At 38.4% G+C, this 16,148-nt stretch overlaps 1 protein-coding gene and 2 long non-coding RNA genes across 4 annotated transcripts in view; 1 reads left to right on the forward strand and 2 right to left on the reverse strand.

The window, feature by feature from the left end:
- Positions 1-943: 943 nt before the first annotated feature.
- LOC131769184 (uncharacterized) overlaps positions 944-16,148 on the reverse strand; it is a 32,247-nt gene continuing 17,042 nt past the window's right edge. The window contains exons 2-4 of one of the 2 annotated variants that reach the window (XR_010717870.1): positions 8,859-9,053; positions 1,546-1,864; positions 944-1,009 (exon numbers count right to left, since the gene is read on the reverse strand). This is a non-coding gene — a long non-coding RNA (uncharacterized lncRNA). Of the gene's footprint in view, positions 1,010-1,545; positions 1,868-8,858; positions 9,054-16,148 lie in introns of both variants that reach the window. The other variant, XR_009339031.2, reaches the window with a different exon arrangement.
- Positions 4,180-6,796, reverse strand: LOC136281563 (uncharacterized). The gene is made up of 2 exons (XR_010717871.1): positions 6,417-6,796; positions 4,180-6,145 (listed from the first exon to the last, which is right to left on the reverse strand). It is a non-coding gene; the product is annotated as an uncharacterized lncRNA (long non-coding RNA).
- Positions 6,819-13,935, forward strand: LOC131769173 (neurotrimin-like). The gene is made up of 5 exons (XM_059084928.2): positions 6,819-6,956; positions 8,899-9,007; positions 9,687-10,079; positions 11,067-11,321; positions 12,497-13,935. The coding sequence occupies exons 2-5, from the start codon at positions 8,941-8,943 to the stop codon at positions 12,772-12,774; spliced, it is 993 nt and encodes a 330-aa protein (XP_058940911.2). The 5' UTR covers positions 6,819-6,956; positions 8,899-8,940; the 3' UTR covers positions 12,775-13,935.

Below are 16,148 nucleotides of genomic sequence, written 5' to 3' on the forward strand. Positions count from 1 at the left end.
TTCGCTTCTCTTTAAATAAGGAGAAAGGTTGAACGACCTTTTATTCAATTAAGGAAATAAATACTTTGAGTTCGAATCTCGTTGCTATCTGCAACCATACATTTTTATTGTATGCATTTCTCGCTGTATAGCATTACAATGTTGTCCGATTTAATCTGATGAGAGGTTTCTAGAGGCAAATAAACCTGTGTGTTGGCTGAAGAAAAGATGAAACATCCGAGTTATGTAATACACATGTCCAAGCTTAGTGAGAAATGAATTAACAAATGTATTTTCAATGGATAATAAGAGTGTTTACTTTTCTGTCAAATTACTGGAGTTTTCCTCCGATTATGTGTTTTAACCTGAGTTGTGGTCAAAACCACAATATTTGAAGGAATACGACAGCAACAATATTCATTCGCCATTCAAGAAAATCGGTAAATCTGAAACAGCGATATAGGCTTTCACCACAAAGATAATGCAAATATGATATATTAATGAAGTCATCGTTTCGTAAGTGTCCTAAACGGCGAAACGACTTCACTAACGTACGAGACAAGAACAAATTTCACGTCAACGACTGAGACCAAAACATTTTTAACAATGCATACACTTGAAATATCAAGAATTATTAAAATTAATCGAGGAAAAAACCAAACAAAAACAGAACCTATGGAAAAGTAAATCAACATGGCATAAAACAGAAGAAAAAACACAAACAAACAAAATACCAAGTGAATGTTTCATTTTTAGTGGCAATCAAACATTCAAAGATATTAGGATAGATGTCTTAATTCAATAAACTGTAATTCTCTGTGATTAACCTCTTGAAACCTCATTTGAGCCTAAAAATACTTCGACCTTACGCTCCTTACTTAAGAGATTCCATGACAACTCGTAGAACGAAATGTAACCAAATAAGAGTCAATTGAATTTGCTTGTAAAAGATAGAGTGCTTTGACTAACCTTGGTACAGTGCCCAGACTTTCAAATCTTTAAAATATTTTGTGATGACGCACACAGTAATCTACAAGAGAATAAAGGTAGCGGTTGGAATTTGACTAAGAATATAACTACCAGTAAGCAATCATACACATTAATTTATGACCGTGTATTAGAGCGACCAGAGTTAAGTGTTGATGCAGTCATTTGAGAGTAAAAGCAGGGAATATCACCGCTACAATCTTTTGGCACAAGGTCTATTGTGTAATTGAGGTCACCCATAAACGAGGACCAATTCATACCCTGATAATGTTTGAAAGATCTTCACAAACTACACTGAATGTATGACTGAGAAAGGCTTATTTAACTTCTATTCGAAATCATTGATTTAAAATCATCGCCCGTCTGTCAGAGATTTTTTTTCCCTAACAACTTTACTGACTTGACTGCATGTGCGTACTTATGTTAGTAAACAAATGAAAAAAAACAGTATTATTCTTAAGAGACGTGCGGTGATTATCGAAAGTTGTCAAATATGAAAAATTGTTTCTATATTTCTCTCTCAAGACGATTCCTATGTATGAAAAATACACAATAAAGGTACGAGCATAAATTATGTACCTGCCGTACTCAAAACTTTAAGCGAGGTTCTAAGTTCCATCATAGAATATCTCGCTCGAGAATTTTCCATTCCTTTTCAGCAGAATGATTTTTATGAAGTCCTTTTATGAGCTCCACCTAATGCAACCCATTTTCCTTCTCTGAGTAAGGTTCCTGTTGCATTAGACAGTGTTATTCTTGTGCATCTCCAAGCACGATTTTCAAAACTAATTTCCCGTACACACTTTCCAGTGTCTTGAACATCCTTCCATTTCGAAGAGTACAACTGGTTACCATCATCCTCGATACAAGCGAGTGAAGTGATCCAAAAGGCGACCGTCTGCTATTAAAAGACGATTAAAATTATTTCTGTTTCTGTTTGAAATGCAAACATAGAGGGTTCAAAGTATAAAATGTGACGCGGGTTCAAAGTACAAAATGTGTGGTGCGTGGTCTGAAGTGGCATGCATGATGTCTTTGTCATAGACAAAATTAGTAGCCACCCAAATTTATGGGTTTGGACCAATGAACGTTCAAGTATTGATCTTTACTTTTATCAATTTAAGAAAGTTCAGAAACTCATCTAATTAATTTCGTTTCCTTTTTATTTTTCAGAGATTTGAAAAACTTGCACAAAGATGTCGTTTACACTGGGAGCTTCTGTTCTTCTGCTTTGTTCTACCTTTGGCCTTGTCTACGGCGGTAAGTTTTCCTTATATACTGTTTTGTTTTTTTGTTTTGGGTTGTTGAAATAAAACGAAGTTTCTACGGGGATTTTACGTAAAAGAAAACATGTTTATTCCACAATACGTGATGAGATGGATGAGAAAACAGCTGCCAATGAAGTTCGCCAGTATCAGCTACATTGCAACGCTTGCAGAGGCAGCTGAGGTATAAAGGGGCTGACCATAATAAATGAAACACTTCTGAAAACTATCACGTATGACTCATCATGATAAAGTAGAGACTGAGAGTGGGGAGCTTTTCAGACCTGATTGAGTCTCGACAGCTTAGATCTAATAGCAAGATTTAGAGATCAGCAGATAACAGAAAAGTTTATTGTCTACTAACTTCTCCTGTAGTGAAATTCGAAGGAATTGACATCCAAACGTCTACATGTTGGCCAGTTTCACATGCTTAAAACATCCTTGAAGACCCGGATAGAAAGAAAAAACCACTAGTTGTCACTAAAATTTGAGTTTTCGCAGGTGACACCTCTGTTGATCACTGCACAGTGCATTTTAAGAATGATGGAACTGGTTATGCAAGACGAGTACGTGAAAGTACGTTAGAGTGATACTCAAAGTGGATACTGTAGCCCAACTGGGAATACTTTTTTATATTTACAGTCTTTGAAAATCATCTGTTTCTTTCTTTCAGTCCATTCTAACACACGGTTTACTGCCACACCTCCAGTCAATGTCAATGTTGCTGTGAATGATTCAGTGACGTTTGTCTGGAAATTTAAATTTGGAAACAGACAGGATTGGATCGAATTTAATGAGTTTGTCTGGGGAACAGTTGACAGCGGCCACGTAACCAACAAATACATAACCGTTACAAAGGGCATCCTTTCTTTGTTTATCAATAAGAGGCTTCCGAAGAATCTCAGAGGTCGGATTAGTTATTCTGGAACCATCAGTTCAACCGGGTGCAAGCTGGAGTTCACTCTAACGGATGTGCAGCGATCGGATGGAAACGTCGTTTATGGCTGCGATGCAGACATTGCAGGAGTAGACATAGTTAGCCAACCATTTCGTTTAACAGTTACGTAATGGTAAGTTCTGTTACCCATTTAAGCTATCACTTCAGTGTATGTTTTAAGATTAATTTTGGGTAGGATACGGTGCTCTCACAAATTCACACTCAAGAGTATAAATGGTGCCGCAGACGAAACCAAGCAACCATCTTGGAATGCTCCGTCTTTGTGGCTGAGAGTGTTTGGCATGAGAACAGACATGATCGCTTTTGTCATCTTAAGACTGTAAATAAGGATAACCAACCTTTGGAGCCGATTAGGAGAGGACCGCACTTAGAGTTAGTGTCTGCTGGCATTTTGCATCTCTGATAATTTTTTATCAATCATGATGAGCATTCATTAACATGCGAGTGTTGAAATTATTGATGAATAATTGAAAATGAAGTTTACGTTACATTGAATTTAGTAACCCTAACCCTGAGCAATGTTGCAGACCTTTGAAGAGGCATGCGCGCTGTTTAAGCGGGCTTTAAAAAGTCATTTTCCTTGCTTGACTGAAATTAAAGGATCTCGCTCCATTTCGTGTTTCGCAGTTACAAAATGGCCGCTCGTACAATAATTTACGATAACACGAGAGGAAATCGTAAGTTTGGCTATGAATCTCACAGTTCGCATGTTAATCAAAAGCGCAATAAAAAGCCCAAATATTACATACCAAACCTAACTAACTTGAGTTATTTTGATGTTATTAATTCTACTCTTTTTTTTTTCCAATTTTCAGGCTAATAACTGAGCAAACAACCAAGCTGAGTCCGTATCTCCCAGTGGTCTGGTTCAAGTAGCATGTTCAATACTTCGGTAACACTTTGTGTAGTGACAACACGGCTTCGATTACGCTATAATTTTTTCTCTTTTATTTGGCATTTCGGGGTAGTTTTTCATTTTACAGTAATTAGCGAGACATGAACTTGTAACTATTAGTTTACAAAAAAACATTATACGACTGTATCATACTGGGACAACCAGGTATTTGTAAAGTGTAGATAAAAAGTTGGTTTTCTTTTGTTTGATTTCTCGCCGACCATAGTGACAAGCCACTTAGTCGTGTTTGTATATTAATCCTTATAAACATGTTCTTCAAGGCAATAAGCTCAAAATATACCTATCGCAATGCATACCAAGAGAATGGCAATGTATCAGTCTTGACAAGTTTAAGAAATCTCTTCATTGTTTTCGTAGATAAATATTGTGTAAATTGAATTTAAACATTGATTGTAAATTTGCTGCAGTAATAAATAATCCAAGTCAAAAGAAAACAAGAATGGGTTTTCTTTCGTTGCTGTTGAATGTTCTCACTCGTTGACTGGTGCCAGTGTTCGCAACTATCCCTTTCTACAAACCCAAGGGTTGGCAAAGGTTTGCCGGGTGAAAAATGAAAATTATCCAATTGTGCCATGAAAAGGTTCTGACAAGGGAGGATAAAGTTTATCCTCTCCTGGTTTTGGCTGAGAAAATTGTTGCAATTAAGATACCCAAAGCAAAGTTTCTACTTTCCAGGTTAAGATTATGGAACCCCAGACCTCTTTCTATAATCGTCATTTTCCATACTTTTCTGTCTTGAAAATAAGTTTGCTAATTTTTATGTTATTTAACAATAATTATGCAGGAACGCCTGTTTTTGTGTCCACTTTGTCGTGATCGTGGACAAGACATCTTAAATGTTTTCATGAAGCAGCTAACGGAACATGATAAGGTTGCCCCATTTGTAGCTCTTCAAAGTAAAAATGAATGAGGAAATGGTAAAAATATTGGATGACTGAACAATGTTGGTATAAATCAACCAATAAAAGTTGGTAAACAATTGATGAATCAATCACTCAACCAAGCGATCAATCAAACAATTAACAATTCAATTCAAAGGAATAAATCGATGAATAGATAAGCAAAGAAACCGATGATAGATTATGAAACGAACCAAACAATCCAGAAATCAGTCCATCGAACAAAATCAATCAGTCACTCAATCTTAATAACAAGAGTAGTAACATGATCATGTCCTCTTGTGCCAACTTTTTCTTCTCTCTAAACACAGAAGATCACTTTCGGCCGAACATTTCATCTGGAACTTGGAATACAAGACTCAAGGTCGTTTCAACTGTTGCTATCCTTCTCAGTTGGCCTAATTGAGCAGTCCAAACATTGATCATCAAATAATTAAAGGAGCACCTCTGTCTTGTTTAGGCGACATAAACATGGCTCTCACTTGAAAGGCTCAGGGACTATCTTGCTGTAACTCACCTTTTTAAAAACAAATAGAATAATTCCGCATTACACATTCACTCGAATATTGATTCTGCTACGTGGAAAGACTTTCCTTTGAGTGAGCTGCTACTTGGTCTCGTTTTTGAGGAGAAATTTCGATCGATAGCTCACGGGCAGCTGCCCTCTAAAATTGTTGCGTGCCCAAAAGTTGAATTACAGCTCGATTGATCACGTAACGTCGCCGTAAGTAACTAAAGGAGAACGATGAGTAAAATTTTACCGGAAAGACTTAGATCACATAACATGAATAGAGTTAAAAACGGATTTTTGTTTGGTGTGTAAAAATGAGTACGTAATAAAAAATAGTTCCGCGGAAAACAACTCCGCCATTGACTTCCGCTCCCTTTTTTTATTGAAAACATCAGGTTTAGCTTTGATGACCTAACTTGTGAGGAGTGATTGATCTGTGTATGATTTTTCACATGGGATCTTTTGTGCTTTCATTTTCAGTTCTCTGATAGACAGAATTTGGAATCAAACGTCATTGTGATGGTCACGAAGGCGACACTTGACAAAAATATTTTTGCTCTCGTTTTCTTGAGCACGTACTATTTTGTATTCCTCCTTTGCTCCTTAATTTCCAACTCTTTGGGTCACAACCTCGAAATGTATCAGACATTATAATGGCCATTAACAATAAGCTTGCCAACGCATGAAAGAAGACATTGCCCCCCGCGGCCCAGAGTCCGTTCCAAAAAAAAAGGGAACGTTAACTTTCAATTCACACAAGTTTCTCATTTCCTGCGGGACTTCCGAAAGGTGGAGCTTTTACACTGCTCAAATTGCTTTTTCCATCTCTATCTTAGGAGTGATATGTTCCCATTATCTTCAAATAATTAGTTATTGAATATCGCGACGTAAATTTACAAACCTTGGTCGGAAGGCAAGAGTCCAATTTTCAAGGATTGTTACAAAAAAGCGCTAGCCTTCTTAACCTCACTCAATCGTCTTTTTTTGTAATATTGACAGCCACTTGGGTCGGTGAAAGATCTCCCTGATTCACAAAGGACCCCCAAAAATATTTGTTTTTAAGTTGCAATGGTGCAACCTCCACCTGAGTCAACTCCATAGTATGAATGAATCCTTTTCAGAGATAACAAACCAAAAGGCAGTGTGTATTAGCTTTGAGTGTTTGTTCCTCTTTGATTTATCTCATGTACCTAGGAGACGATTTGTCAGTTTCTCCTTGGACGACTGATCAACCGAATAGCTCAGAGCTTACTTGGTTTAATCTTTTTCAACAGGTTGCCTACTGTCTGTCAGGTGCCACGCATACAGATACTTTTACCCCAAAGAGTGATGGGACAAAGTTCGCCTGTATCAGGGCACGAACACCTTAAAGCTTATTCTTACTCTGCGCGTTGTGTTGCAAGGAGTCACCAAAGGCTGAAATTGATGCGTTTCACTGAAGGTAAGAGTTAACTAAAGGGTTGATGCTTTTCAAGACAGAGATTTTTTTCAGAGACGAAATTCTTTGTGTAGCTTCTCGTAAATTATCTGATTTCCATTTAAACGTAACATGTCAGTACAATCTGATAGTAAGAATGTTATGCGTGACAAGCATCGACCAGTCCAAGGTATCGTTGAGGACCTTTAGATTCTCGTAAGAAAAAGAGCTAAAGACCGAGGTTTGTTCCGTTAGAAGACGAGAACGCGCGCGTGAAGAAGCATTATTTTCTTGGAGCGAGAGAAAGTGTGATAGAAATATCTGCCACAGTTTTCTCAATTTGTTTTCCTAAAAAGTAAATAACGAAAATGCTTGAACATGGAGACGGAAATTTTGAATTGTACTCATTACTTATCTTCGCTCAATAGTAGAAAATTTTCTCCTCCATTTCATATGCATGGTTCATAAAACTATCAATCGTACCACATGTAATGTAGAGGAAAGGTAAAAAAAAAAATAATAATAATAAAAAAAAAATACATACATATATCTACATGAACAAAAAACAGTGGCAAAGAGGGAAATAGCAGAGATTCGACCGAAAGATGAGTATATCAGAAAAGTTCCCTTGTTTTCTTTTAGCAAGCATGTCAATAAAGTTCTCTAATTATCTTTCGTGCTTTATCTGCTATATCAGATAAAACTGAACTTCGAGGTTATTTTGAAATCCCTTAACATATAAAAGTAAATTTACAGAGTAAACAGAGAGTCAGATTACTTGAATTTGAGAAATGTATGAATTTTTTTTTTATTGAGTCAGGCATTTACGGTTCGCGTAGAATCACCTCTTTTGTTTTCACTGATTGTTTATCATAACAATTGTTTGTTGACAGATTTTTCATCGCGTGATTAGTGATGATATATCATGTGACATATTAATGACTAGTGTGACTCATTCTTCTTCACTGCACATGGCCCAAACAAAACACCAAGAAAAAAGAGTAGTTGCGTTTGTCTCAAATCTGATGGGTGGCTACCGTTTCATGAATACCAGTAGAAAAAACGAATTACAGAGGATCACTAAAAGGAGAAATCCCTTTTTAAAAATGATGGTCTTATCGTCATGCATCCATAATGTGCAGTCTACCACTGTGCCTATATAGCTTTGTAACAGTTACATGAAAGTTAATCATTAATAGAGGAAATCCCTTTTTAAAAATGATGGTCTTATCATGCATCAATAGTGTGTAGCTTACCGCTGTGCTTATATAGCTTTACAGTAGTCTACCACTGTGCTTATATAGGTTTATAATAGTTACATGAAAAAGATCGTGTATCATTAATAGAGGAAACCCCTTTTGTGCAATGATGGCATGGAGTAACTGCAGAATACCCTGCCACTTTGGCCCACCTCATTTACATGTGTCGTGAGGCTTTCAAGAACCAGGTATAACACAGTAGACGCTATTCTTGTTCAGTGACATGTAAATGGGTGGCAGGGTATTCAGCAGTATAGCCTGATGGTCTTATCATCATGTGTCAGTAGTGTGTAGCCTAACGCTGTTCTCATATAGCTTTACATAAGTCTCGCGCAGGGCTTATTTTACTTTATAACAGTCTCATGAAAAGGGTGGTATATCATTAATAGAGGAAATCCCTTTTGGAAAATGACGGTATTATCATCATGCGTCAATAGTGTGTAGCCTACAGCTGTTCTCATATAGATTTACACAAGTCTAGCTCTGGGCTTATATAGCTTTATGATATTTTCATGAAAAAGATAGTATATCATTGGGAAAGGAAATCCCTTTTGGAAAATGATGTTCTAATCATCATGCGCAAAAGCACATTACTATGGGCTCCTGTCATGCGTCAGTAGTGTGCAGCCTACTGCAGTGCTTAAACAGCTTTAAAGTAATTACATACAGTCACTTATGTGTGTGGCCGTTCCGTTTCTTCTTTCCAGGTTGATATAGATTTTCTGTCCACCAAAATTGGATTTAAAGTGATGGCGATCATTAAAGTAGCAACAATCTTGTTGAGCTGTATCCTTCACCATACCCTGACTGCCGGCCGTAAGTCACCCTCGCGATTCATTATTTACGTTTTCAGTTGTTGGAGCTAAGGAAAATGAAAAGAAAATATGTGTTACAGACACGTAGAATCTGTAAGCAGCTGCAGAGATATCTGTAACCCTCAGTTCGAGTAGAGTTATGGGAAACAAGGTGGCTGGACTCCTAGTCGATAAATCTGGTATTGACTCTTTGTGGGGTCATCAGGTTATGTTGCTTAGGGGCGTAGCCAAGATTTTTCAAAGGGGGAGGAGGTCATACTGTGTCAAACAAAGGGTACTCAACAGATTGTCATGTCGACCTCGACGCCGTGTTTTACTGAATGTGACAAAAAAAGACTCACAAAGGTGGGTGAGTCACGGGCACCCCAAGGACCCCCCCCCCCCATCCTTAGCCACGCCCTTGTTTTTTGGCAAGACACTCCCTGGGAGTATAAATGAGTAAAGGCAAAATATCAGGGGTTACCCGCAATGGACTGGCGCCCCATCTACGGGAGTGGCAACACCCTTAATCGCTTCTTTCTAAAGCAAAATATGGGGATTCTACTGAAATTAGCTGAAAAACACCTGATGCCATTACGGCACAGAGAGAAGCGACGTTGAATGTACTTAGAAGTTGACCCACGTTGTTAGCTGCACTACGAAAGAGAAGCCTTAAATAACATATGCTTATTTTTGTCTAGTTCATACAGAGACCAAGTTTATGAAGGAGCCAGAAAAAACCCTGTTCGTTGACTTGGGATCCAACGCCACTTTCCGATGGGAATGCAATTTCGGCAGCGAGGAGGACTGGACTAACTTTGAGCAAGTCTTTTGGGGAGCAGAGACCGATAATTATGGCAATATTGGCAACAAATTCCTTACGGTTGATAGCAAAGAAAATGTGTGGTCCAACCCAAAAGTACCAGGCTCTGTCATCTCCAGAGCTGTGTGGTCCGGTACACTAAGCCGCGAAAGATGTCAGCTAGATTTTCTCTTGAAAAATGCGATTTACACAGATGACGGAACGTATGGTTGTATAGGGGTAGTGTACGGGGAGACCTTCAAAAGTAGTCCAATAAGACTTATCGTCCTTGGTAAGTGCAAGCAGAATATTCTGTCTCAAGAATTAACTTATTATTCCCAATCAAATTTTGGAAGTAGCACTCATAGTTACTACTTAGAATCTCCTCAGGAGGCCAGAGTTTAAAAACTTTTCAAGAAAAAAAGGAGGTCCTGAGACGCATGCCTGAGTGTTAGTGTTTCTTTTTCTTTTTGCATGCAGATTTCAAGTACTAGTTGAAAGGCATGGGGTAACACTGTTTGGACGGGTTGACATTTTTTTACATGCTTTCCGAATGCTTTTTAAATGTGTTTCACATTGCAAATACACATAAGTGTACTTATCGAATTTTCATGTCCGTCTCCTGATTTCACCATAACAGAAGCCTCATATGGGTATACGCAGATATGAGCCTGAGTTTGTTTTTGGGGGAGGTGGATCACAAGCATTCACGTGAGAAATTGATCTCACTTTTTCTAAAGGTTCTTTTCAGCGATGCCAAGTCGTAATATTTTGGCTCCGACGGTATATTGTATATGCCTTAGTATTGCAAATGTGTCAAGAGATCCTTGCCGCGTGAAGTTATCTCAGTTCCAAAAGCTTAAGCGACTAAGATAATATCTTCTCCCTCTGCATAAACGGGTGGGGGGAAGGGCGTTTTGGAATCTATACCCTTGAGTGAAGAGGGTCATGACAGGAGCTAAGTGCTTTGACCGAGAACACGACTAAAAAATCCAGTTAGCGCTCGGACTCGGACCTCTTGAAGCGGAGTCCAGCGTGCATTGTAACCGTTAGGATTGGGCGACTCACTTTTAAACCAAATTTATTTGAGTCTTAATTTTTCATGGTCGATACTTATTGTTCATTACTCTAAAAGTCAATCACTTAATGCGGTTAGATAAGCACTTAGTAAGATTATTAAGGAAATAATTTATGATTATCCCATCGGAGTATGAATATTCACTTCAGAAACGCTGCAGTATGTCACAGAATTGAATATTTTCTGCGTTCATGTTCACAGATCCACCAAAACTCGTTCGTCGATCGAACCGGACTATAGATAGTGTAGAAGGACAAACGGTAGAGTTGAACTGTAAAGCAACTGGGAACCCTGTGCCGAGTATATTGTGGATGCACAATGGTAGGATATTGCCCAACAAAGCCACAGTGCTCAGAATTTCAGGCATCCAGCGGAGCCAAGCTGGTACCTACAACTGTACGGCTACGAACCTAGCTGGTAACGTGTCGGAAGGTTTCTTAGTCAGGGTCGTGCGCTGTAAGTACACCAAAGAGTGCTGTTGGCTTTTTCCCGCGCAGGATGGCATAGAATTCTGTTATCATGAGATTAAGTTAGAATTTGTTTTAAGCGGTCAACTTTGGGGTAACGTAAAAGGCCTCTCCCGTGAACATAGACTCGGTTTGGCGTTTGGCAATTGAACGGGTGCCGTAAATGCTTCATCATTGGCCCTAGTTAACCCAGAAGTGATCAACATTTTACTTCTCCCTATAATACCCATACATTCTCCAGCAAGCAGATAATGAGAATACTCAAACTAATTAGGAAAAAGTTGTTTCCTCGATCTAACACCAAATTGTCCTAGTTACTTTACAAGGAAATGTGAAGCAGCTAAAGAGAAGAGTTAACAATCAGATCTTGGGAGTTAAAGGGTTCAGCTAAGCGGGAGAGCGACCCTTTCACAACAAAGACAGAATATCACTTTACGATATCAAGTAGAAAAGTGACCAGAATAAGGAAAAATATCATTCAAGGATTATTAGTTGATCTGACACCAAATTTTCAGAACTGACATCATAAGTATTGCATAGCAAACAACAAGGAAAATTAAGGGTACAGGAAAGGAAGATATCAAAACAATGTCCATCTAGTCATAATAATAAGTGGAAATCTTTCAACAAGTTCGTTGGATACTAAAAAAAAAATAATCATTTCATTTATCGATAATACTGATAATACTATATATTAGCTAGTTAAAGTGATGGACAGCTCTCTCCTATAATACCTTGTTTTAGCTCGGGGATATTGGGCAGTTTTGGGCATAGACGGGCGCCTGCATCTCATCCGTGATTTGTGGGTTAAAGTTATGGACCCAATGTTACTTGAGGGTGGAGCCAATATTGGTTCTCGTTTTTACTCCTTGCTACCTTGTTTTAGCTCGGGTATATTGGGGAGTTATGGGCATAGATGGGCGCCCGCATCTCAACCGTGATTTGTGGTTTAAAGTTATGAACCCAATGATCCTTGAGGGTTGAGACAATATAAGTTCTCGTTTTCGTTCCTTAGCTTCAGTTTGAGATATCCTCTTTTTTTTTCTCCCTCAAAAAAAGTCCACTAAGATCCACACGCCATTTTCCAATTCGCCTCAGAAGGAGAGAAGGTAGCGCCATCGTGTGAAGTTTCACTAATCCTGCTTCATTTATTATATTTACTAGATAAACCGTACCACAACCAGAATGCTAGTTCAAATCTTACTGTTCAAACAAGAGTTGGTCAAAACATTACTCTGACATGCGCAGTTGATGCCAAACCTCCGGCAGTGTTCGCGTGGATCAGAGAAGGCGCAAAGGTCTCAGTCGGTGTGAACTCTACAGAAAACCTAAGTAAACTGACATTCACGCCTAAAAAAGATGACGACTTTGGAATTTACTGGTGCTATGCTGGAAACGATGTGGGACTAGCAAGTATTCGTTTTAAAGTGAATAAAACATAGAGCATTTATTCATATGCATTCAGAAACATCAAATTGTCGGTTTGCCGCTAAACCAGGCATGTGTGATTTGCGCTCTTTTCTCAGGGACCAGTCATTTTTCATCGCCTGAGGAGAAGAAGGGGAGGGGGGGGGATTTGGAGGATTCTGGTTTGTGTTACCATAAAATGTACCTGATCACCGTTAAGGCTCTGCAATTTCTTATTTCCCTTCCCCCCTCACTGGCAGTAAATTTGTAAAAGTCCCCCCCCCCCCTTTTATACTAATATGTTGACGACGAGTGATCCCCTTCCTTTTCCCCAGAGAACCATGGGATAACCCCCAAAATTTCCAAACCTTTTCCTCTGGAGATAAATAATGACTGCTTCCTTATCTTTATTTTCTATCTGCAAGGCGAAAAAGAAAAAAAGAAAAAAAAACGACCAAAACAGAAAACCACTCTGTCACACATTTCGCTGCTACCATATGAGTTTAAATGCTTTTTTTTAATTGAGCTGCGTGGTCCGTGTTAAAGTAGATGCAGAATATTATCTCAAATCAATATCTTATCCCGTTCTGTTGATATTTTTGTGTTTCTCAAAGAAGCTCCTTGAAACTTAACAGCAATTGTGTTTCGTTGGATCAGTGTTTCATTGTATAACAGCTACTGATAAAAAACAAACCCTTGCATTTTTAAGCACCGTATCGTTATCACTTGACATATCAAGTTATCACAGCAATTTTTTTAAACAACAACCTTAAGTTTTGCTTTAGGTGACATAAGTTAACTCTTGACTCGGTGCCTCCATTTTCAACATTTATAGAATGATAATATTTTCATAAAGATACAAGTCTTTTCCAAGATATTCAAAGTTTTGCAAAGGTTCTAGAACAAGTGGGGAAAATAAATTGATAAATATAAACGAACCAGAATATGGGAATGAACAACATGCACAATTGCTCGCCGACTTTGATGCCTATTGAGTACGAATTGATTTTTGTTTGGTGAGATGTAACGTTTTTTCAACTTTCAAGCTAGATAAATGATTATGCCTTGCATGAAATGCGAGCATGCAATGTTTACTGTTTCAGTGATGTAGAGCAAGCAGCCTGTTATCAGTATCCTCAAATGCTACCACATACATGATAATTGATATGGCAAATAAATCATAATCTCAAAATGTAGTAGGTGTCAGTCCCTGTAAAGAGTTTCAAAGCTGACGTATCGCGCTTTAGCCCTTCGTCAAAGCGAATGGAGGTATTGTGGATTGTGTGTGTGTTTATATTAAGAAAATGAAGCTTCACTATCTGTGAGAAAACAAGATAAATGGTAGTTCGTAGTTGGTGAGCCATTTTCCTAATCTGAAAAGATAATTAGCTGATGGGTGTTACGTTCCTTTTCAACCTTTTATCCCTACGATTGACTAACACACAATTTCTCCTTACAATAACCCTCCAGAATCACTTATAAGATCATGAGAATAAAGGAAATGATCCGCAACGAAAGAAGCTCTTGATGGTTAAACAAATTCTCCTTATCAGCACCTCAGGAAATGCAATGAGAACAGTACGGAGAATATGCATACTGACGTTAGTATGTAAAGGATTAAATGTTTCCCAGTAGGGATAGTCCCAATTATTAGGGCTGTCATGTACTCTCCACTTAAAAAGATAACTCAGGGGTCAAAAATGGACTCAAATCCCAGGGATATCTGCCAAGCTAGCTTAAGAGTAACATTGAATCGGTAATTCTGGTTCCTATAGAAGAACAGGGTTAACCGTACAAATGCACTTGAACAAAGGACAAAATGAATCTCGCCGGCGTGAAGCAAGTGAAGATGGCACTGGTAAATGAGCCACGCAGGTATGGCGAGGAAAAGGATTAAGCATGTGAGCGATCTTGCCTATATGGCTAGCACAAACTTAGTTTGATAACTTTCGGTTCTCATTCGTCGTTGGATTCAAAGTTCCTCTCAAGAATTGTCCCTTTCTTTTCTAGCCACGACAAGAGCATGCTTGATATGTACACAATAGAGCGTATTCATTATCCCTCGGGAAATATCGATAGCTTTGGCATCAATTACGTCTGTAATAACTGATAAGAGACAACAACAACATCATTGATAACTAACAGTTCGGACGGATCACATCGCACTGGCCGAACCGTACATAAGCTTTCTTTTCTTTTTTTTTTTGTAAATGTAGCTGTCTTCTAAATTTGTCTGAGCTAAGATCTATCTTTCCGGCTGAGAGGGCGTTCTAATACAATGACTTTATATAATCAGGGATTACGTCGCATTTATTTTAGTCTACCCTTGGATTGTCATAAAACATCTTTTATACGGATCTATGTCTTTCCGGCCGGAGAGGCTTTCATTAGCAATAATAACAATTTTTTAAGCATTTGTTGTCCTCAGTCTGAAAGATAAATAACTTGTGTTTCCTCCCCGCTTCTTTGAGTTTCAGAGCAGAAATTATGGCGTAACCAGAAATAGTTTTTCCAGTTTCTATTTTTGGTGCTCACGCATACCAAATAGTGCGTGATGAGGTCTTAACATCATGTTTTTTTCGTGAGCAGAATGCTTACCATGCATCGACTGGTTTTAAATTAAATCCCCAGGGGAGTAATTTACAACGTGCGCCAAACCTTAGTGAGAATTCCGCATTCCTACAGAGCTCAGTTCGAGAACATCATCCTTTGTAACGGGTTAGACATTTCATTGAAACTTAAAGCAACCATTACAACAACAAACTCACCAACGATAATGAGAATAACAAAAATACACTCCAGGAATGCCTGGGATGATTTATTGCTACGCGTGTGGCACATGTCACCACTTTAGAAGTTTCGGCTTCTCTAGCAAAAAAAGTACCTCGGGCAAAACTCTCTTGAATCAATCTTTAATGGCTACAGTTTTCACACCCGCGCAACTCAAAATTCGCAAATCCACATTTCGTTAATTTTTGATGATCGAAAAATTCGTAACCTAAATATTTCCGTTGTTGCGCAGAGAAGAAAAAGAACATGTGATACACTAAAATAATTTACGGGTCAAGTATGGCTTCCCTTGCAAAAGAATCATTGCAACAACTAGTCAGATACGTGAGCTGAGAAAACGTTTCCTAAAATTGCAAGCTACAATAACACCACATGCCAAACGATAGGAGAAATTAGATTTGTTGAGTTTATCCACGGACTAACAGGCTTATTGCCAGCTCTCTTGGTAAACTCGTGAGGTTTTCTAGCATGCCAAAACTCTAAATACTAAGCCGTTAATTAATACTCGGCTTTACGCTCTAGCTTGTTTGATCGATGTCTTAGAGATATCAGTTCATACTGGAAACAAATTGCATTAGTGGATAAAAAAAGTACGCGTTTTCTTTTCACCGAAACCTAG

Source organism: Pocillopora verrucosa, chromosome 6, assembly GCF_036669915.1.
Source record: "Pocillopora verrucosa isolate sample1 chromosome 6, ASM3666991v2, whole genome shotgun sequence".
Taxonomy (NCBI): domain Eukaryota; kingdom Metazoa; phylum Cnidaria; class Anthozoa; order Scleractinia; family Pocilloporidae; genus Pocillopora; species Pocillopora verrucosa.

Bases quoted from the DNA above. Each gene is read 5' to 3' on its own strand.
- LOC131769173 (XM_059084928.2), top strand. From the start codon at position 8,941: ATGGCGATCATTAAAGTAGCAACAATCTTGTTGAGCTGTATCCTTCAC. The intron at 10,080-11,066 runs GTAAGTGCAAGC...TCATGTTCACAG, and splicing joins AATAAGACTTATCGTCCTTG to ATCCACCAAAACTCGTTCGT. The intron at 11,322-12,496 runs GTAAGTACACCA...TATATTTACTAG, and splicing joins CTTAGTCAGGGTCGTGCGCT to ATAAACCGTACCACAACCAG.